The 24768-nt window shown below is 39.4% G+C and overlaps 1 protein-coding gene across 1 annotated transcript; it reads left to right on the forward strand.

The window, feature by feature from the left end:
* Positions 1–1441: 1441 nt before the first annotated feature.
* Positions 1442–22687, forward strand: LOC125377943 (macrophage mannose receptor 1-like). Its single transcript, XM_048392057.1, has 5 exons — positions 1442–1541; positions 3800–3982; positions 19411–19710; positions 21532–21723; positions 22470–22687. The coding sequence occupies exons 1-5, from the start codon at positions 1442–1444 to the stop codon at positions 22685–22687; spliced, it is 993 nt and encodes a 330-aa protein (XP_048248014.1).
* Positions 22688–24768: the final 2081 nt, after the last annotated feature.

The following is a 24768-nucleotide window of genomic DNA, read 5'->3' on the forward strand; positions in this document are numbered from 1 at the left end:
GGCGTTGCATATAGTTCATTGTTTGACATAAATAAACGTTTTTGAAGCACTATCTATATTTGCAAGGACATAGAAAGTGTTTCCGTCTTCGAAAGTAAAAAGAACAACATTGTAAAACTTTCTTGTATGGTTTATCTTTAGGTTTTTAAAGAGCACGCCAGTTTTGTGATTTAACCTTTTTTATTGCCTATTCTACTATTTTTCTTGGGTTGTTTCTTTCCAATAGAGACTCCCTCAGTCCATCGATTCTACATTATTCACAATCTTAGTTAGACGCTATCGCAGAATATCTATGTGCTAATGAGTAAGGGACACTGTTTGTAATATGATGGGGGTGACAGGAATTGTAATTGATCTATTGTTTGGAATCGTTTGGGTCGAAATTTACATCTTTTTCTGTGTTATTGTTTGATGAAGTGTCTGTAAAATATCCATCAATACACTGTAGATCGTCTTGATCATTCCGATTCCTCAGAACAAAACAATCATCTAAAACTCTTGTCCATTTATCTTGAAATCCCTGTCCAAATTCGATGCCGAATTTTCATCAATTTTTTAGAACAGTATTTCCTCCAAATAAACAAGTACAAGGGTTGCATAAGTAGGGGCCATTTTTGTCGCCATTGCAGTTATCATGAGAACCTTCAAAATTATTAGGTTTATTGTTTTGAATGTCCTTAATACTATCTATAATGAAAACAGAGGACAATGTCTTCTAAGATTTCCGAACGGTGTTATTTATCCAGTATTCAATCTGTTCTATGCCGAGATCATTGGGAATGTTTGAGTATAAACTGCATCAAAAGTGACAAATTTGGTACCATTTTCCACTGATCCAGAAAGTTGGTTCACAAAATCAGTGTAATCTTTCATGTAGCTCTCGGCATGTTTAGTTTTTGGTTTTAGCACTTTATCCATAAGGTAACCGATTCTGTGTGGGCGACATTTGGGTTCCGCGATAATTGGCCGTAATATTAAATCATTTAGGGGGTATTATAACAGAATTCAATGTGCTCTCTTATGAACTTTAGGGAGGCCATAAAAAATACTTCCTTTCGAATCAAAATTTAATAAATAATTATCTTTGCTTTTAGTCAGGCATTGAAAATCTTATCAATTACGGTCAGTTGGCCAACACACTATTTCGCTAAGGCTGCGTTCACACAGTGCCGATTAGGTCTCATATTTGAAATTAGATGGGGCAACGACATGAAAAGTGAAAAAGTCAGATTACTATCCTCAATGATCTGTCATTGTCTCAACGCAATCGTATACGTTCGTAACAGAGTCTTGCGGATCGGGAAAGGTCCAGAGAGGTCGGCCAAGCACTCCCGACAAACTTAAAGCTGAAGAAAAGAGATACACAACTTTCCCATTTGAGGGAAGTGAGATCCACCTGAAGAGGTACGATGTGAGACGTACATGGGACGGAGCCTTAGAGATGTGCAGGTCTGACGGCGCTACACTGGTCAAGATAGACAACGCGGAGAAACAGGACATCGTCAGAGGCTTGTTCAACTTCAAGGACTACGAAAACAGCAGTAAGTGACACTGTGAGGATAGCTCCTGGTTTCTACAGATTTCTGTAATCAACATATACTCCTCAGAAAAAGTTAAGCAACAAGTATTATTTTCCGTGCAACAGTCTCATCAGTGTTGAATGCCATCCAATGAGAACAAATTCAGGCAGGAGAATAACCTACGAATACTCGACTTAAAGACTTTTTCATGTAGATTTTCCCGATAACACTGATAACATCGCCTGAACACAACCACCCTCAAAACACACATGCAAAATGCACAACATGCATGTTTTACATACTTCACCCATGCACCCTGATTGCTTAAAAACTGCCAGCAAGGGCAATTTGTCGACATTCACACTTTAGACATGGCTAGGCGTCACTTAACGCCAACTGAGGTTGCTTGTTGGAATGGGACAGGGGGGGTCTCACCCAAACTGCTGTTGCCAATCATTTTAATGTTCACCGCAGTGTCATCTCTAGAGTGATAACTCGATACCATCAAACTGGACTGATGACAGAGAGACCACACTCAGGTCGTCCAAGGGTGACAACTCCTCGTGAGGACCGGTATTTAGCCACCCCGGCCCGGAGAAACAGGTTTACTACGGCCAGATCTCTCCAGAATGACCTTCAGAGAGTTGCAGGAAACAGAGTCTCAACACAGACAGTAAGAAACAGACTTCACGTTCAGGGTCTGAGGTCCAGACCACCTGTTCGACGTATCCCACTGCCTGCACACAATCGACAACAGAGACTTGCTTGGGCCAATCAACGCCGTAACTGGAGGGTCAATCGCTGGCGTAATGTTCTCATCACAGACGAGTCAAGATTCTGCCTTGACTTCAACGATGGTAGGGCACGTGTGTGGAGAAACCGTAATGGACGATACCCCAACCGTACAGTTGCTGAACACGACCAGTACGGAGGTGGAAGTTTGATGATCTGGGCTGGCATCAGGGTTGGACACAGAACTGATCTTGTGGTCATCAGACGTGGTACCTATCTGGTGTACGGTACAGGGACGAGATTGCCACACCTGTGATCATTCCCATGGAACAACAAACAGGTCCTAACTTCATCTTTATGGATGAAAATGCTCATCCACATTGAGCAAGAGTTGTCACTGATCTTCTTCAGACCAACAACATCACGCATATGGACTGGCCTGCAAGGTCTGCGGATCTTAATCCCATTGAACAAGCATGGAACATTCTTGGAAGGCATGTTGATGGTCTTCATGTTCGTCCTCAGAATCTGGATCAACTTCAACAGGCCTTAAGGAGAGAATGGCAGAACATTCCACCACAGACACTTGATAGGCCTATCTGGTCAATGCCAAGACGTGTAGAAGCTTGCATTCAAGCCAATGGTGGACATACACGTTACTGAACATTGGATCATTGTTTCAAAATGACTTAAACTCATTTTTTTTTAAAAATCATCTTTCAGGGCAGCACATTTTGCACGACTCTTTTCATGATACTGGTTTTGATCATTTGTAAACATGTTAGGCATAAACGCTTTTCAGTTCCCTTTGAGGACAATGTGTGTTTGTGCTCTTTCTTTGTATTGCTTTAGTCAGTTTTTAGGTATTGGAATATTTGAACATGACTGACACATAATAGATTTGTTGCTTAACTTTTTTGTGAGGAGTATATGTGAGACTAATAACTCACCAATATCTAATTCTAACGGTGTTTTTATTTTGAAGTTATCAAGCTGTTATCATCTGATTTGTAAAATCATGCAAGTCATGCAAACTAGCAATATCAACGACACCTCATCACGCATGTGTTTCATCTGTCCTCGTTGTCCCTTTTTGCCCACCCAACAGTAACCCAATCTATGTCAGATTAATCCTACTGCCTTACGCTTTGTATGTCGTTGTCCCAAAACCAACGCATCAGTTTTGATAAAAAACTACCAAAAAACCCGAGGACTTTATTCAAAACACTTTAATTAGCTAGTTTGACAATTTATCACTTGAGGAGAAACATGGACAAGGTGTTGTTAGCCCAGGAGTCACTTCCAGCTGTGCTTGAATTGGTCTTCAGCAACCCATTCTTGTCGTAAAAGACGACTTTGCTTGTTGTAAGAGTCGAGAAATGCAATCGGGTGATCAGTCACATTCACCCTCCAGTCATAACCTCCAGGAAAGCACAATCTCCCATACTGTCGCGTCTGTCACACCATTACGCCAGTCACACATGCCCCTCAGTATCAGTCTCCCGTCAGTCAGAACCTCTCGTCAGCCGTTCCTGGTGGTGTTTCAGCTGAACCCTGGATTGGACTGCGGGACACGAACAGGTCCAACATCTACAGATGGACTGACGGTTCCGTCCCGACGTACACGAAGTGGTGCAAAGGGGAGCCCAGCTTTACTTCTGGAGGCCAGGACCAGGACTGTGTCGTGATCTCTTTAGGGATATTTGTGTCTGCATGGGATGATCGTGACTGTAAGATATTACGCTGGTTTGTGTGTGAAATGTGATTTGAACATGTTCACCAAATATATTATCATGTTTCTTTTGTTTCATAAGTCGTTACATGCGATTATGAATTTGTATGAGTATATTGGAAAACTTTCGACAATCAATTTGTGTCCATATTTAATAAGTCAAAGTGGCCCATTGTGGCTTTGGCAAAGTGACTGAAGCATGCGCAAAAGAACTCTGAATATCATGGAAGTGTTGAATAATTCCCTGACTTCCCTACCGCCAGGATACAAGATAACTTGAATGTTTGTGTACTTAAATGCGTTTGATGTAAAACTGATTGTTTGTTTGAAAATTATTTCGGGAACTTCCCAATGTTTATTGTTCAACAAAGATTTAACTGTGTAACATTGTTGTGGATATTTTGTTGACACTCATCACATTGTTTTTGGACAGTGATTTGACGTCAGGAATGTAGTGCCATTTAATCTCGGCAGTCGTCAGGAAGTTACTATACAAGTATTTGGATGCTAGTGTGAGGTATAGACATCTGGAAACGGCGAGACTTGTCCAGCAATGTATAGAGCCTTACAGCATTGTCTGGGAAGTTCTGCGAGCTCGGAAGGTTGTATATTTAGTGGGACAAGAGCATGCCTGCCTGGTCTCTATCACATTCTGTCTCACACCTATTTTCATCCAGTCAAGAAAGCTTTCATGTGAGGATCGCTTACCGTCCTTATACTCCCTGCCCAGCCAATATTCGTCTGCTTGACCACTGTCACCGCTGGGTGGATATATATTATTATCAATGACTTTAGCTATCACCACTGTATTTTGTATTTGATACTGACAACTACCATCTTGGTAGAAAGAGCATCCTCGATTGTTGATTGTATACCAGTTGTTTGTTGTTTGTTTGTTTCACACCAAATTCTTTTTCGTACATATTTCTGGATTAACATATTATTTCAATTTGAGAATAGACATGTAACAGGTGGTTAATCTTTTCATCCAAGCACACATGAATGGTCTACGAATCAATACGACAGTCAGTAGATGTTGACTGTTCACATAAGTTGCATTGGCATTTCCTATATCAATTAGCAGCTTTAGAAAACATGCTGATTAAATATATTATTCACGACATGGAAGAGTTAATGCAAATCATGCTGATCATTAAATTTCAGGACGTTAGTAATAAAACTACACACAAAAAATCCGAAGGTCTGTTGTCTCGTTTCTTTACTTTATCATGGGATAACATTTATCCTAAGTTATCCTATAATAATTAGATCCACATCAAGTGCTTTTATGAGTTATCATGGTGTAATATTTATACATCATTTCATATAATTATAGTTTAGCAAGTAATATTTATCATCAGGTAAAATGTATATATAAAATATCAGTAGTTTCAGTTATAGTTTTGTAGATAGATGCTAGCCTAAGGTAATGGATGCGCATCTAGACATACTATTCAATAAGACAAGTGTTACGTCTACATAGTTTATTAGATTTAAAGCTTTTAGATAAATGCTAGCCTAGGTATCAAGATCCCATGTCCCAGACAAAAGATATGTCTACATAGTCTTATAGATTACCTTGAACTATTTTATTTAAGTAAATCTGTCATCACCTATATTAGAATAACATTCAGCAATTTAGACTCATTAAGGATTAGCCCCCATACAAGCTTGTTTATAGTGCATTAAGGATTAGCCCCAACACAACCTCGTCTATAGTGACACCATAATCTCTTTCCAAAGCATCCAGTAAATATGTCAGCATGATTAGTGCCAGTCCAACAGGATTAACAGGATTAAGTATTCCTCTCTGTCTAGCCATCCATTTAGCATAGGGCACAACCAATCGTGTATCAACCAATCCTATTCCTTTTTATTGTTCAATTTTTTGTTAAATACATACTGTAGCCAAGTTTTAGCAGAGAAGGGGTTTGACTCTCTTACCAAGCAGACCTCACTCCCACAGCCCAGAGTGTTGTACCGACTCTCTGTGGCACCCTCAGTTATTTTCTAAGTATATGGTAAATTGTTAATTGTTCTTGTAAACAAAATTGTGATTAGACTCCTGTGACTCTGGCTCTTTGCTGACTAATTCCCCAAGAAAACCAGCACGTCATTTGGAAGGTATTGTTCACCCAGAACAGTTCCATGATAATTTTGTGAACTATGTTGTCCTCACGAAATATTGATGTTCATTCTATAACCACGTTCAGATGGCATCATTAGTCTGACAGCTCATTAGTGAGCACGAACAGTAATCATCATGCGAGACATCACCAGTCATATTGAGCACCATGTGTTTCAGGCGGGTATTTGTAACACATTCAAATGCACAAGTTTTGTCAACATTATGTTGCAAAGGCGATGGTTATTTTCTATAATTTACGCTATAGCAAGTGCAAGAAAAATAATACCATGTACCGAGATCAAATGTAAATGGAGAAAAGAACACGATCTTATACAAATACTAGACAGATGGTTTACGTACATGTCCGTCCAGAAATAATTCGTTTTACATTTTCCCAGGCATGAATTCGATTGATTAGTCAGTCGATTAGGCCACACCTGCCGGATGCAAGTTCTTGTTTGGGAAATATTCTTGAACGGATTCCACAGGAGATTTAATTCCTTGTCACCCAACGAGAGTCGTGATTGTTCATGTCATTTCAAGGCTGTCAAAGTGTCAGGTTACGGAAAAGGACAAGTGGTGACGAATTTCAATTTATAATACACATGACAATCCCCAAGCTTGTTGGTTGATATATCAAAGTGAATGGCTGATTAAATCAATACAAACTATCGGTAATGAATGTAAGTAAAATCGTAGAAAATCAACACAACCTTGATTGACTTGAGATTATAATGCAATTACCAATACTGTTTGAATAGTGAAATACTTCAAAGCAGTTAGCACTTGGCTTGTTTTTCTAATGACCGGATGCCAGTGGGTGAACTTTTACACCTTCTAATAGAAGTTACGGGACAGACTATAATCATAGACATAAACCTCCCCAGACATTAACCAGGTGAGGACAAAAGGTGGTTGACCAACATGTTAAAGTATGACAATCACAACTACTACTACTACTACTACTACTACTTCTACTACTACTACTACTATTACTACTTCAAAATGTTGATTCTTGTCCACGATTTCTGGTTGTTCAAGGGGTTGTTAGTGAGCCCCTCAAACTCAATCCTTTTGTAGTTTCAAATTCAATTGAAAGTATGTGTGGTACAATGACAAATGTTTCTACTCTCTGGTCTGGTTCACTGCTTGTGGAGTGTGCAAAGAGACTGCAATCTTCGAATCAACTTCGAATACAGAGCAGAGATTGGTGTATCAAGGTGCGTCTTAGGTGAGATCGTAACAACATCTAAATAACAAATATGTATGCCTTTACATTTACCCCAACTAAGCTTCCTTCTTCAATGCCGGATTTTTCAACATCGGAATTGAATTGTATACGACAAACACTCTCTTTATGTAAATACCAATAATTTGAACATGGAGCAAAAGCCTGTCGCCATACCCAAGTTTGCTCTCGCTGCAGTAAGGCCCATGGTAGCAGTGACTGCATGGATACCATCAAATGTGCCCAGTGCAGTGGTGATCACATGTCCACTTCAAAATCATGTTCTCTTTTGTAACACAGACCCACATTCTGAAAATAAAGTGCACAGGTGATATTTCCTTTTCAGACGCGAAGAAACTGGTATCAACCACTTCCACTTCTTCACTTTTCTGATTCAATCTCCTCTTCTTTGCTTATTTGTCTATATGTACGCCAATCAAAGTGGTTAAAATTTAAAATTCATTCAAATTGTTGATCAAAGGATGGCGACGGAAAAAAACGTTCTGCCTTTTCCCTCGCCGTCCTAGTTTGTTGGCAGTTATCGTGAAATCATCAGTCGAATATATGTATAGTGCCCATATCTTGATCATGTTTTATGAACCTATGAATTGCTACACTTATATACCTCATGCACATATGTTACAGATGTATGTCTATTGAATTCAAATTAATAAATGTTTGACAAAAAGAAAAACAGTTTTGTACATTTTAGCCACCTTTTTTCACATAAGGACATGGGTATTTCCTACAAAAGGTGCAAATTAATAACATGTTTAAGTATGACAGTCACAACTAGTAGTAGCAGTAGTAGTAGGAGGAGTAGCAAACACAGTAGGCCTGAAGCAGGGTCGTGGAATATTCTCCATTTTTTTCATTATGGCTACCCCATAATTCGCTCCACAAAAGAATAAAAGACGGCACATTGATACAGATACTGCAATAACTTCTGATGAGTATTCTGTGGAAAATATTGATTCTTGGCCACGATTTCCGATTGTTGAAGGGATTGTTGGTGAGCCCCTCAAACTCAATCCTTTTGTAGTTTCAAATTCAGTTGAAGGTATGTGTGGTACTTTGACAAATGTTACTCGTCTCTGGTCTGGTTCACTGCTTGTGGAGTGTGCAAAGAGACAGCAATCTTTGAATCAACTTAAGCAGATCATTTTGTAAATACTGAGATTGTTGTCTCAAGGTGTATTTGAGGTAAAACGGTTCAACAGGAAAGGTAGGTGACAACATTTTTTTAACAAATATGTATCATTTTATATTTACCCTCACTAAGGTTCCTTCATCAAAATAAGGCTGGATATGTTTCTTTAAATACCAATAATTTGGACATGGAGCAAAAGCCTGTCGCCATTGCCAAGTTTGGTCACGCTGCAGTAAGACCCATGATAGCACTGACTGCGCGGATCCCCTCAAATGTGCACCGTGCAACGGTGCTCTCACGTCCACTTCAAAATCATGTCTAGGATGATATATCTCCTTTAAAGACGCGAAGAAACTGGTAACAAGCACTTCCACTTATTCACTTACCTTTTCTTCACTGATCTCCTCTTCTCCTGTCATGGCTGATAATGGTTGTCAAACAGCTATTACCTCGGAATGACCAGAAAAATATATTGGATCAAATTGATGCTGGTGGCAGCAGGTACATATTTAGATAAGGAAGAGTGCTCAGCCAACTTTTCATCTAGCAACATCTGATTGATGAGTTAGTAGTTGGTCCCAATTTTAAAGATGGTGAATACTAGATTAAGTACCCTTTTTGGACCATATTCCATTACGTGGACATTGGACTTAGTTAAATTATTTGTTGACACATTATTTCGTCAAGATGTGCGTTTACTTTGTTTCAATTTACACCATGCTTTGGTGTTAAACATTCAAAATTTATTCAGTTTTTTTTTATCAAAGGATGGCGACGGAAATAACGTTCTGCCTTTTCCCTCCCCTTCCCAGTTTGTTGGCAGTCATCGTCAAATAATGGTTTAGGTATGTGTGGGATTGCAGAGGCCTTTGGAACGCATTCTTCAATTTTTTCATCAGTTCATCAGAAAAGCATTTTTTTGTCTCAGGAACGTGAGTAAGGCGATCAACCTTTAGGTTGACTGTACAGTGATTCAAATGCAAGCCCTCCGTGAGCGGATACCGGATTCACAGAAACGATTACACTCTGTCCAAGCAGAAACATTAACGCTATTAGCATTCCAGGTGTTATTTGTGACCAGTCACTTTTAGTAAGGAGGAACATCAGATGGGATACTCATTACAAATCATCATCTATTGTGGATCTTTTAAATAGTAATAGTTCTCATTCAGTTATTTTTTGTTTTTGTTTTGTTTTTTAAATATATATATTGAACGAAGCGATAACATTTGAAATGAATAGATAATAATATTTCATAATAGTGTGTTTAATTCGAAATGTAGATTGTTAGCGGCCGATCTTCAAAGGGGTTAAATAATTGCAAACTTACTGTCTCCTGAAAGGATATCATTCAAAGTACCTTCCACAGTTTGAAACCTGGTATATGTGTCATTGTAATTGATGATTAACTTATGTATCATTGGGAGCAGCTGAAGGGATGGTGTGTCATCCTGCTGGGGAACCGTGAAGGTAAGATAAGTACCGTAAGTCCCCAGGGTCCTTAGTTTGGTGGCCTAACTTTGGTTGCCGGTGATCAATAGCCCGGTTTAATAATGTCTTGTCATAAATAGATACAACCTTTAATGGTTACCAACTAGTTGTATAAATATACATCTGTGATATATCTCGTTATTCTACTGTCCTTGGTTTGCAGGTTCTTATATAATAGTCTCACTGTATTTATTTTGTATAATATTTTATAATTACCATATTGCTGAAATACCGCCAATGTGACGTTAACTTTTAACTCACACAATCACTCACTCCTCCACACTTGTCATATTGAGCACATTGGAATCCTGACATGTTTTTTTCTGGTTTCTGCAACTATCGACCACCACGATCTGTGAAATCTAGACAGTGTCACGTTTCATAATTGGAAAGTCCTGGTCTGCCCAGCTGACGTGTTCTCCAGCCGAATCAAAACATGTCAGTTTGTGATTTTGGGTAAGTGGGAGTCCAATGCATGCCTTCTGTGACAGGATACCAGCTTCACGGAACCATTACGCACTGTCTGAGCAGAACATTAACGCCTTTGGCTTTTCAGGGTTTGTTTGTGAGCGAGGTGACAGTCACAAAGTGCAAAAAGGGGAAACATGTCTTCCTGCTGTGGCAACATGCAAGGGTGCCACAATGGGTAGTTGATCCTAACTATCGATTCCATCACACTTTGGCTGATACCAAAGACATTTGCAACGTGACGTTGTGTTGACCCAGATTCTAGCCTGCCTTTGCATCTTCCTAATTCTCCAGACGTCAAACAACGTCCTTGACACTGAGGGGTTAGAAGTGCATTCAGTTGGTGCTACATCAGTAGCAAATGTTGTTAATGATGTGCATGTTATGATACACCCAAACACATGTTTTCAAGCACATCGTGCACACATCGTTTCTATGACGTCATGAGGGTTACCCAATAATTGTGTACTGGAAAAATCCTTTTCTGTTTGATTTTTTTTTTATATAATCAAATTTTGATCCTCAACAAATTAATTAGTGTATTTAAATACTCTCTGCAAATATAGAAACGCAAAAGTACTTTTAGATGTATATTTTATGCATCATATTAATAATCAAGAGATGGTTATTGATTGATCAATGTCTGGGCTGATTACCTATGCAGTCCTGGTATTGTCATTGTTGTAGAGGTGGATTAATATGTCATGTGCTCTAATTTGTTTGTTCGTTTGTTTGTTTGTTGTGTAACGCCGCACTCAACAAAATTCCATCTATATCACGACGGTGTTACAGCAATGTAATAAACTGCGGTAAATTGTAATAAAAACTGCAGTAAATTGAAATCAAAACTGCGGCAAATTGTAATAAAATATTATTAATTTGCAAGTATTCAAAGAAACATGCATGAAGTAAAGAATGTGCGACTAAGCTGTTTGGAAATCAAAATCCGGACTTTGAAACGACTGAATGATCAATACTAGTGGTCATTAAATTCTTCATATTTATATTTACTCAGAACAGTTCCAGTGTTTGCTAGCCTGAATATGATCAATTCCAACCTCCAGCATGTTTAAGGAAATAAAGAAAGCAATGTTGTTTCACTTTCAGTCATTCCTCTTGAGAATATGTCATGTGCTCTAACTTGTTTGTTTGTTTATTTGTTGTTTAACGCCTCACTGAGCAATATTCCAGCCATATGACGGCGGTCTGTAAATAATCAAATCTTGACCACACAATCCATTAAATGAGACCATGAGCATCGATCCACACAATTGGGATACGATGACATGCATCAATCAACTATGTCAGCGAGCCTGACCACACGATCCCATTAGTCACCTCTTACGACGAGATTAGTCGGCTTTAAGGGCACGCTTGAGTTGTGGAAGACCTACTCTACCCCGGATCTTCACGGGTCCCTGTGCTCTTTCGTATTGATTCGTAATCGATCGGATCTGGAAAGGTCACGTGTTGTCCCATGTGTCTCATATCGGTCCCACAGCCTTGTAATGGTGCTTGGTGCCACGTTAAAAAACCCTGGATACGGCCAAAGATGATTCTTCTGTTTGAAGTCGACTGATGGCGTTGTTGCGTTGGGCTTCCTTCAGTTGTGGCATGTTTTTGCTGTTCACTTGCTGTAATCTTGTGATAACGTGGTTGTACTGTCCATCTTTTCACCAAACCTTTGCAATATCTCATTTTTTCCACACAAATCAAGTCATTTCCCAACCATACATAAATGAACAATTCATTTCCGGTATCAATTTTCACTCATCCTAATATAAATATATTCCCTCTTTGCCGACATCCATCAGTCTTTTGTATCATTGGAGAAGCACAGGCTATGAATTATGACTTTCTTTCATCGGGGACAAAAAATTCGCTTCCAAAGGTTTTTGATAAATGTGTTACATATGAGAACTGTTAATTGAAAGAACTGCTCGGATATGTCAAGTCGCTGTTTCGATGGACGCCAGAGACACATGCAAGACAATATACCCATTACTAATCCATACTTATCTGTCTGCAACAAATAAATGCAACATATATTTTCGATACCTGATATAGAGCTGATAAGTTATGTGTCATCCTTCAAGTTGATCCACTTTTTGAACATATATAGTTTCGAACATAATCGTCGCACTTACTGAATTCGGTTGATATATATGCATGCCATTAACTATGCAATCTATTTGAGTATGTCACTAAAGAAATGCATGGAAAAGGTTCGATCAATTACGACAGTAACAGTTTCACCCGTTTCAGTTCTAAAACAATTGCATTATTCATACTTTGGCTATAACATTTGACGTTTTGTCTGTTAAAAATTATTTCTTAGGTATGTTGTTTGATAGTGTATTTCACACAACTCCAGTTCTTGGTCTATTTGTATGAATACTAGAGTCTGGACCAAATAATCCAGTGATTGGTATCATGAGCAATTATTTACGAGATTGGGATACAATGACAAGCTTCAACCTATTCAGAAAAATATGGCCCCTGTATATATATATCTCGTAACTGTTATCCTCCGGTCAGTCTCACCTTGTCGCCAGTCACGCCCTCCCGTCAATCACACCAACAAATCAGTCACACACTTCCGTCAGTCACATCAATCCTCCGGTCATAACCTCGAACAAAAAAATAATATCCAATACTCTCGCGTCTACACATCATTCCGCCAGTCACGCACACCCCTCAGTCTCACTCTCCCCTCATCCCCTCCAGTTGGTGTTTCAATGGAGCCCTGGATTGGACTGCGGGACACGACCAGGTCAAACATCTACAGATGGACTGACGGTTCCACCCGACGTACACGAACTGGGACAAAGGGGAGCCCGCCTTTACATATGAAGGCCATGACGAGGACTGTGTCCTGATCCTTTAAGAGAAGTTTGGGTCTGTATGGAACGATGATGACTGTAGTATATTACGCTGGTTTGTGTGTGAAATGTTTTTTGAACATGTTAGCCAAATACTGCCTGCAGCACCTGCCTATCTAATCATCGTTCATCGGGGGGGGGGGGGGGGGGGGGGGGGGGGATGTCAATAGACAGACAAGCATTTCAGTTATAGCTTGGCGTGAGAAGTGATGCAGATCTTAGACAAAGCCTTGTTGTGTGAAGGAGATGTCATGTCGATCTATAACATACCCAGAAACATATCAGGGACTCATGGCCGAGTAGGGTGCAACCCATGGATGAACAGGAATACCACAAAGCCCAAACACAGATTTACTATAGTCATATGAAACAAGAGCGAGTTGTTTAGCTTCTTTTGAGTAGTGTACTGTGATTCCCTGCCTTCATTACCGCCAGGAGACACATCAAGTTGAATCAGTGTGAACTTGAATGTATGTGATGTAAAACTGATTGTTTGTTTGAAAATTATTTTGGAAATTTCAAAATTGTAGTGTGTTTATATTTCAGTGTATTTTATTGGTTACCAAAGATTGAAAACTGAGTAACATTGTTTTTGTTGAGATTCGATAGAAACTCATTGCGTTGTATCTGGACAGTGATAAGTCATCAGGAATGTCAGCAGTCGTGACTAGTTGTTATCCTCTAATGAAGCTAAAATGATTGTGGGTGAACTTTGGCACCTTCTCATAGAGGTTAACGATGCATGGGACAGATTATAATCGTAGATATAAATCATCCCCGGCATTAACCACGTGAGGACAAAATGTGGTATATACAAAATAACACACAGAGGTGGGGTAAAAAAAGTTGTTTGGTTACTTTCTTACGCCTTTATGCCAGATAACATTATGGAAACATAAACAGCTCAAATTGGTTATGCAAATTCTGAAAACACAGGGACAGGATATTCTTTATACACTATATTGCCTGTGAGATTTACTGTGCACAGGTGTTTACATGTATATTTCATCGTTTCTGCCGTTCTTTATTGGAAATAAAATTACACTGTGGTGTCATGGCAATTGCTGCGTAAGGAGTAGTACTATTTGACTCCCGGCCTTTATTACAACGGCTTGTATTTGTTTTCTGTTTAACACCGCACTGAGCAATATTCCAGCTATAAGGTGGTTGGTTGATTTGCTGTTTAACACCGCACTGAGCAATATTCCAGCTATATGACGGCGGTCTGTAAATAATCGAATATGGACCAGACAATCCAGTGATTAATATCATGAGCAACGATCGACGCAATTGGGATTGATGACATGCATCAACCAATTGAGCGAGCCTGAACACCCTATCCCGTTAGTCGCCTTTTACGACACGCATAGTCACCTTTTACGGCAAGTATGGGTTGCTGAAGACCTATTCTACCCTGGAATCTGTATGGGTCTATAGATATAGGAAGACAGTCTGTGAATAATCGATTCTGAACCAAAACGTCCAGTGACATCATGAGCATCGATCTACTTAATTTGGATGCGATGACATGTTATCAGCCAAGTCAGCGAGCTTAACCACCCATACCTGTTAGTCATCTCTTACCATACACATTGGTTGCTGAAGATCTATCCTAACCGGTCAGTATTCTTCCCCCGTCTGGTGACCTGTGAAATGGCGTGCATGCTTAGTGTTGGAACATTGTCATGAATACTGGATGATTTGCGAGTACTTATTTTGTTGTTGTAAAACACACCCGATAATGATGTTACACATTTATTAGAATTTGAATAGTTAAAGGATGATGCAGAAAGGGGAAGGCAAATAAGAAGTTGGATTCAGTTTGAAAATCCGCCTAAGTATTTTGTCACATGGAAAACTGAACTTACACAAATAAGACTATTAATAATTTAATTTTAACATATGACAATGGTTAAAGTGTCACTGAAGGATACAAAATAATAGGAAACACACTTTTGAAATCAGACAAGTATTAGATGGTGTCTATAATCACTTGCGGATAGCATTGAAAAACCTAATGAACTCGTAAAAGTTGTAAACAAAAGGCCTTGCCTGAATGTGTCCCCAGTTGATTGTGTTTCATTCTTTTAGAATGACTTAGGTGTGTGGGTTTTTAGGTATGTATAAAAAAATCAGATTAATCAGATAATCTTAACTATGGTTCGAGGAATAATTACATGTATTCCGAAAAAAGATCCAGAAGGTTTCTGAGAAACAGGCGACCGATTGCACAATTTTAAGCTCTTGTACAGAAACCAGAACTAGGAAAACGTTGGGCACATTAATTCTTAGTAACCAAACCGGAAGCTGGTCTGAGAATGATTGAAACCTGCAAACATATTAATTTGTTGATTTTTATATTCATTTTTAAGGAGAAGTTTACAAAAAACGACCTTGTCAACATTGAAGAATTTTCAATCAAAATATATTTTCCTTGTTGGGTGCAAATATTGTTAAGTTTCTTACTTTTGAAAATCCCTTTTGAAGGGATATATTTAATAGTTGGTGTAATTATTACAGAAAACATAAAGTTAACAAACAAACGGTTGAAGAACCAATATTTTTCGATCACTGATCTAAAAATAATTTCATCTTAAAACATTGGTTTGATAAGGGTATTGATTGTTTAAAAGATTTATGTAGCAACAACAGATCTTTAACATTTGAAGAATTGCAAGACAAATTTCAAACCAAAGGTACTTTACTTGATATAAAGCATCCCTAAATTATGGACAAAATAATGAATGGCCGATATTGAATCACAGTTAATTTAAAGAGAAATATCCAAATTGTTAATAAGAAGAAAGTGCTCCAGATTATTTTGTGATAAACTCATAGCTTCCACTAACTTTTCTCTGATGTGTGCCAAAATCTTAATCAAAGCATTTTGTGGAATGTTTTTACTAACTGTAAAATATGTACCAATGATGTGAAACTAATAGATTTCTACTACAAATTCATAAATATAGCTCTTTATACCCAAAAGTAATGATTGAAAATAAATTAAATTGATGATAGTATATGCTCAGATCAAAACGTATACCATGTATACGTAGAATGTGTTTTTGGAATTGTGGTACCTGAACACGAAACGTGCATATGATCTTCATTTCACCAGTACAGATAACTTACTTTTCTACAGCAAAAATAACTGTCATTTCAACCCTTTACTTCTTCTTGCAAAACAATACATTCACCAGTCAAGTATTAAGAAAATCCCATATAGTTTCCTTCCTTCAGCAAAAAATATTGAAAGATATAGTAAAAATGAAAATAAATTATTGCAATGAAAACTAGTGGTATTATTAATTTTGACAGCCTGCTTATTTTTTTTACATCAGTCAGTCGAATATACGTATAGTGCCCATATCTTGGTCATGTTTCATGAACCTTTGAATTGCTACACTTATATACCTCATGTACCTATGTTACAGATATATGTCTAATGAATTGAAACATAAAATATTTAACAAAAAAAAAAAAGGTTTTGTAAATTGTAGCTGCTGAATACACGTAAGGCTTTGGTTTTTTTCCACAGCAGGTGTCCAAAACCTAGAAGTAGTAGTAGTAGTAGTAGTAGTAGTAGTAGTAGTAGTAGCAAACATGGTGTATGGGGAGTAGTGGTGTCAAATGTCCTTTCTGCATCATTGCTTCCCCATAATTCACTGGTTCTCGACAAACAAATAAAAGAAGGCACATTGATACAGATGCTGCAATATCTTCTGATGAGTGTTCTGTACAAAATGTTGATTCTGAGCCACGATTTCTGGTTGCTGAAGGGGTTGTTGGTGAGCCCCTCAAACTCAATCCTTTTGTAGCTTCAAATTCAATTGAAGGTATGTGTGGTACTATGACAACTGTTACTACTATCTTTTCTGGTTCACTGCATGTGGAGTGTGCAAAGAGACAGCAATCTTCGAATCAATTAAGCCGATCATTTTGAGAATACAGAGCAGAGATTGGTGCATCAAGGTGCATCTTAGGTAAAACAACTAGTTACACAGGAAAGATCATGACAGCATCTTAATAACAAATATGTACCCCTTTACATTTACCCCAACTAAGCTTCCTTCATCAATGCCGGATATTTCAACATCGAAATTGAATTGTATATGACAAACACACTCTGTTTATTTAAATACCAATAATTTGGACATGGAGCAAAAGCCTGTCGCCATACCCAAGTTTGCTCTTGCTGCAGTCAGACCCATGATAGCTCCTCTGACTGCATGGATACCATCAAATGTGCACACTGCAGTGGTGATCACATGTCCACTTCAAAATCATGTCCTCTTTTGTAGCACAGACACAAAGTCTTTTCAGACGCGAAGAAACTTGTATCAACCACTTCCACTTTTTCACTGACCTTTTCTGATGCCATCTCCTCTTCCCTTGTCAAGGCTGATAATCGTTGTCAAACAGCTTTTAACGGGGTGTCGAATGATCAGAAAAAATATTGTATCAAATTGATGCTGATGCAAACAGGTACATACTTAGATGACGAAGAGTGCTCAGCCAACTTTTCACCAAGTAACATCTGATTTATGAATAGTTATAGTGAATAACTAGATTAAGTTCCCTTTTTGGATCAAGTTCCATACCTTGGACATTGGACTTTGTTAATTTTTTTCAGAGTTTTATTTGAATAAATGTACGCCAATCGATTAGCGGTGGTACCCGTTTGCTGTAGACGCGTCTGCAAATAATAAACAGTCCGTCGACTACAACCTATCGTCCTTGCGACTTCAGCTTCGGACGTTCCCGTCTGCAACATGCCGATGACACGTTCACGTTGCACATTTGAAAGGCGTGGCATGACAAATGGCCGTAAAGACTTTTGTTTTCTTGTGTTTTTCTTTTTTCGTTAATCACTGCTGACAAGTATGGCTGAAAACACGTGCGGTATTATGGCCACGTGACCAGTTGCACGTGAAAAAAATCACTTTTGCCACTATAGTGCCGTGCACATGATTTTGATCAATTTACCTGCACATAAACGGGTGTTATCTGAAGACAAAACGTAGTCATTACTGTTTAAATACACAATAAGGGCCAGCAATGATAACTGGTCAAAATGTTAAAATTTTAGGATTGTGAATTTTTTAGTTTGATTCAGTATAGTTTCAAACGTAATCGCCCCACTTACTGAATAATGTTAATAGATACGCGTGCTATAAACTATGCCATCTAATGGAGTATGTCACTAAAGAGATGCATGAAACAGGTTCGATCAATTACGACCGTAACAGTTTCACCTGTTCAGTTCTATAACAATTCCATTATTAATACTTTGGCTACAATAGACGACGTTTTGTCTAATAATACTCCACTTCTAGGACTATGCATATGAAACTTGAGCACCGATCTACGAAATAGGGATACAATGACATGCATCAAACTATTCAGACAACCATGATCCCGGTATTTATGTGTATATTTGTGTGTGCGTGTGTGCGTGTGTGTGTGTGCGTGTGCGCGTGTGTGTGTGTGTGTGTGTGTGTGTGTGTGTGTGTGTGTGTGTGTGTGTGTGTGTGTGTTTATGCGTATAGCATGTGTAACTCGATATGTATGTTGTGTTTGTGTCAATGTGTGCGTGCGTGCGTGCGTGCATGTGTGTGTGTGTGTGTGTGTGTGTGTGTGTGTGTGTGTGTTTATGCGTATAGCATGTGTAACTCGGTATGTATGTTGTGTGTGTGTGGGTGTGGGTGTGTGTGTGTGTGTGTGTGTGTGTGTGTGTGTGTGTGTTTATGCGTATAGCATGTGTAACTCGGTATGTATGTTGTGTTTGTGTCAATGTGTGTGTGTGTGTGTGTGTGTGTGTGTGTGTGTGTGTGTTTATGCGTATAGCATGTGTAACTCGGTATGTATGTTGTGTGTGTGTGTGTGTGTGTGTGTGTGTGTGTGTGTGTGTGTGTGTGAATATGTGAAGTAACTGTTACCAGCATCATATCATAATCGCGGGAAGATTAGTTTTGAGCAGTACTGTAGGTTGCGTTCGTCATATATATTGTACAAACGTGACACTCAGTCTGTCTGTTACTGCTTCCACAGAAACATATGCGGTGCACTATGTTCTCAGTGGCTGTGCCTGTGTTGATACTACTGGGGGCCTCACCACAAGAAGCAACAGTACTTGGAAGAGGTTTTAAGAAAATTGACAAACCTTTTGATGATAAACTAACGGCTTTACACGAAGTTGGTGCTGTATCTCTCTTGAAATGCAATGTAGAATGCAGTGTTCTTCCCGGATGTCTCGCCCTGGAGTACAAGCGTAACACCTCCCACTGTACCATGTACGGCCACCTCAGTGTGACAGACGGGAGTCCAGTGTCAGTGGGCCGAGTCTCAGATGATGCATGCAGATATGCAACTTTGGACAGTAAGTGGAATCTCATTTCACTGTGCTCATGTCAGTTAGATAATTTGCAATGGCTATTCCCAACCAGCTGATGCTGATGTGTAAGGGTGTCTGAAATGTGGATTGAAAGTTAACAACCCAATCCATTATGAAGCCTCTTACAACCTTCATAGTATTCTAAGGATATATTCTAACTCTCATTCGCCACTACCATGTCGTTTAGATGATTAAAATTAACCATTGGATTGGTAATAGCCGAATTTACTGATGACATACACCCGTTTGCCTAGTTCAGAGTTCCATAGGGGTGGGGTAGCCTTGTGGTTAATCTTGTTAGGCCAATGACCCCGTTCGATTCCCCGCAGGCGTACAATGTGTGGAAACAATTTCTTCACTCCCTCCCTCCCTCACTCACTCATAGGCCGCAATGACCAGATCAACGATTCAGCTTTCGAGGACTATATCCCGTCTAACCAATTTGAATGGTCGCCTTTCACTGATATAATAGATGGACGGATTGGTAAGGTTGAAATACATGTTAGAATTAACAAACTTAAGGCTAATAGGGCGGCTTGGGAAGTTTACACAATTGTCAAAATGTTAAATTTACCAGGTAATTTTCTTTTCAAGATTTTTTTTTTCAATTCTCAAAATGATAATTGGGAGTTTCCTGTGTCGTTGTCAAAAGCTATCATTACCCCATATTATGAGGGGAGATAAAACCTTACCTGAAAATACTACATCTCTTCCAAGTGTTATGAGCTGATATATAAAATACTCCGTTCAATCTTCACTCATTTAATCATCATAACTATAGTGTGCCTGAGAGTTAGAACATGACTGTGCTCTCTTTCTCTCTCTCTCTCTGATTTCAGAAAATGCGTGATTTCATAAACAAACAAAAAAATAAATAAACATGCCAAAATGTCAATTCACAAATCAATAGTGTATGTCAACCTCTGGTTGCGATGCAAGCAACAAATGTTCTTCTCATAGAATGGACCAGGCGTCGCACAAATTCCTGTGGGATAACCGTCCATATCTGCTGGAGCACGTTTCAAAGTTCCTGGAGTGTCTGTGGAACACGTGGTTGACGTCGAAGGCGCCGATGCATCTCATCCCACATGTGCTCTATTGGTGAGAGATCAGGGGAGCGAGCTGGCCAGCGGATGACATTCACGTTGTTGTATTGAAGAGACCTGAACAAGTCGAGCAATATGAGGCCGGGTGTTGAAAGGTAATACCTGGGCCATGACGACGCAAAAACGGTAGAACAACAGGGCCGGTGTTTTCATCGATTATTGGTTACGCGTGGCCTGCCACTCCTTTGATGGTCTTTGACTGCATTCCCCTGTTGCCAATGTTGCCATAAACACCAAATGGTGTTTCTGTGGACGTTAAATTGTCTTGCAACATCACGTTGACTCAATCCTACTTCAAGCATACCAATGGCTCGCAGACGCTCATTTTCGGACAGACGTGGCATTTCGTAATGTTGGATATTTGCGTAATTTTTGTTGTTTTTCTGAGTGGTTGTCAGCACGATGCTAAACAATGCATATGGAATCCCGTTAACATATGTTTTTTATACCCATTCTTGGGTAGTGAAATGCATGGGGCTTGCATAAAAGTCATCTTTTGCATGGAATGCATGTTTTTCTTTAGAGTTGCGTTTTTTGTGACTTGATTCCATTCATGTACTAAAATACTGTTTGAAATACTTGTTTGAAAAATGCACTAAAATATTGGTGTCACAGGAACTTTTGTTGTTGAGTATATATTTGCAGTCAGTTGGCCTATTACTGTTTCGTTATGTGAGTGAGTTCTGTGTTCAACATTCAGCTGAAGAAAAGGGATACACGACTTTCCATGTTGAGGGGGGCGAGATCCATCTGAAGAGATACAATGTGGGACGTACATGGGACGGAGCCTTAGAGATGTGCAGGTCTGACGGCGCCACACTGGTCAAGATAGACACCGTGGAGAAACAGTACATCGTCAGAAGCTTGTTCAACTTCAACTATGAAAAGACAAGTAAGTGACACTGACAGCACAGCTTCTGAATTCTACAGGTTTCTGGTTTCAACATGTGTGAGACTAAAACCCGACATATCCAAGTCTAAGCAACACATTCTTGCCATAAAAGGCGACTATGCTTGTCGTAAGAGTCGAGAAACGCGATAGGGAGGTACGGCTCGCTGATTTGGTTGATTCATGTCATAGTATTCCAAATGCGTAGATCGATGCTCATGATGTCAATGACTGAAGTGTCAGGGGACAAGATTCGATTATTTACAGATCGCCTTCATATAGCTGGAATATAGTTGGAACAAAAGATGTGTCAGTCACACAAACCAATCAATCACAGCCTCTAGTCCGCCATTACCCTCGTCTGCCCCCTTCCATCAGTTACACAGTAACATAAGTGACAAACCGTTCAATCACCACCTTCTGTAAAGCATATTCTCCCGTCAGTCATACAGTTCTGTCAGTCACACAAACCAATAAGTCAGCCATTCCGGTCAATCACACTCTTTCGTCAGTCACACCCTCTCGTGATTTACGCTAAACATTTAGTTTAATCACGCCCTCTCGTCAATCACACCAACAAATAAGTCACAAACGTCCGTCACTCACATCCATCCTCTAGGCATAACCTCCAGAAAAAACAAAATATCGATACTGTCGCGTCTTCACATCATTTCGCCACTCACTCACCCCTCCATCTCACTCTCCCGTCAGTCACACCTTTCCCTCATACCCTCCAGTTGGTGTTTCAGAGGAGCCCTGGATTGGACTGCGGGACACAACCAGGTCAAACGTCTACAGATGGACTGACGGTTCCGTCCCGACGTACACGAACTGGTACAAAGGGCAGCCAAGCTTTACATATGAAGGCCATGACGAGGACTGTGTCCAGTTCCTTTCACAGATGTTTGGGTCTGCATGGAACGATGATGACTGTAGTAAAATACGCTGGTTTGTGTGTGAAATGTGATTTGAACATGTTCACCAAATAATGCCTGCAGCACCTGCCTATCCAATCATCGTTCATCAGGGTAGAATGTCAACAGACAGACAAGCATTTCTGTTATAGCATGGCGTGAGAAGTGATGCAGATCTTAGACATAAGCAACTTTTCACATACACATCTATCCCTCTTACATTTAACTCTCTGTCACTAAGTACCAAGCCTCATCAACCAGTGTAACTGACGGCACTAATATCCCGTGGAGATGGGACAAGAAAGGACAGATGCCTTGTTGTGTGAAGGAGATGTCATGTCGATCTTTCACATACCCAGAAACATATCAGGGACTCAGGGCCGAGTAGGGTGCAACCCGTGGATGAACAGGAATATCCCAAAGCCCAACCACAGATTAACTGTAGTCATATGAAACAAGCGCGAGTTGTTTAGCTTCTTTTGAGTAGTATATATATAAGACAGAACTACTTGTATACTATCGAGTTGTTTCAGTTAGCAATTCCAAACTTAATGTTAACTAAATATAACCCTTAAATTAAAGTATTATGCTACTTTTGTTTTATACAAAGTCGTTAGATCAGATTATAAATTTGTTTGAGTTGATTGGAAAATGTTCGTCATTCAGTTTGCGTCCATGTTTAATCAGTCAGGGTTGCCTATCGTGGAATTTCAATTCCTGCTGTAGAACCCGGCTTTTCGCGTGCTTTGGCAAAGTCACTGGAGCCCGCATAAAAAGACTTATAACATCCTGTGTACTGTGATTCCCTGCCTTCATTACCGCCAGGAGACACGTCAAGTTGAATGTGTGTGAACTTGAATGTATGTGATATAAAAACTGATTGTTTGATTGAAAATTATTTTGGAAACTTCAAAATTTTAGTGTTTTTATGTTTCAGTGTATTTTATTGGTTACCAAAGATTCTTACTGAGTTACATTGTTATTGTTGAGATTCGGTAGAAGCTCATTGCGTTGTATTTGGACTGTTATTAGTCGTCAGGAATGTTGTGCAATTTAATCTAAGCAGTCAGGAAGTTGCTTTACTAGTATTTAGATGCTACAGAGGGGTGTAAACTTCCACAAACGGCGAGACTGGTCTCGCATTGTATAGGGTCTTACAGCAGTGGACAAGTGGGTCAAGAATACGTGTGCCTGATCTCTCACACATTCTGTCTCACACCTATCTTCATCAAGTCAAGACAAGCTTTCATGTGAGGATCGCCGATCGTCCCTAAATTCCTTGTCTAGCCCATCTCGGAAGCTTGACCACTGTCACTGCTGGGTGAATATATATTATTATCACTGACATCAGCTAATCACCTTTGTATTGTGTATTTGACACTGACCAATGCATTTGGCTTGTTTTTCTAATGATCGGATGCCTTTGTGATGTGTGATTTTTATCCTCTAATGAAGCTATAATGATTGTGGGTGAATTCCGACCTTCTCATAGAGGTTACCCATGCATGGGAAAAATTATACACGTAGAAATAAATCATTCCCGGCATTAACCAGGTGAGGACAAAATGTGGTAAATACAAAATTATCACATAGAGGCGGCGTAAATAAAGTTGTTTCGTTATTTTCTTACGCCTTAATGCCAGATAACATTATCAAAACATAAATTGGTTTTGCAAATTCTGAAAACACGGGAACAGGATATCCTTTACACACTATATTGCCTGTTAGATTCACTGTGCACAGGTGTTTACATGTATATTTCATCGTTTCTGCTGTTCTTTATTGGAAATAAAATTACACTGTGGTGTCATGGCTATTGCTGCGTATTTGAATCCCGTCCTTCATTACAACGAGGTGACTTGTATTTGTTTTCTGTTTAACACCGCACTGAGCAATATTCCAGCTATAGGTTAGTTGGTTGGTTGGTTTGTTGTTTAACGCCGCACTGAGCAATATTTCAGCTATATGACGGTTGTCTGTAAATAATCGAGTCTGGACCAGACAATCCAGTGATTAATATCATGAGCATCGATCCAAGCAATGGGGTTGATGACATGCATCAACCAAGTCAGCGAGCCTGACCACCCGATCCCATTTGTCGCCTTTTACGACAAGCATAGTCACCTTTCACGGC

The sequence above is a fragment of the Haliotis rufescens genome, unplaced genomic scaffold, assembly GCF_023055435.1.
Source record: "Haliotis rufescens isolate VD_foot unplaced genomic scaffold, xgHalRufe1.0.p SCAF_107, whole genome shotgun sequence".
Classification (NCBI taxonomy): Eukaryota; Metazoa; Mollusca; class Gastropoda; order Lepetellida; family Haliotidae; genus Haliotis; species Haliotis rufescens.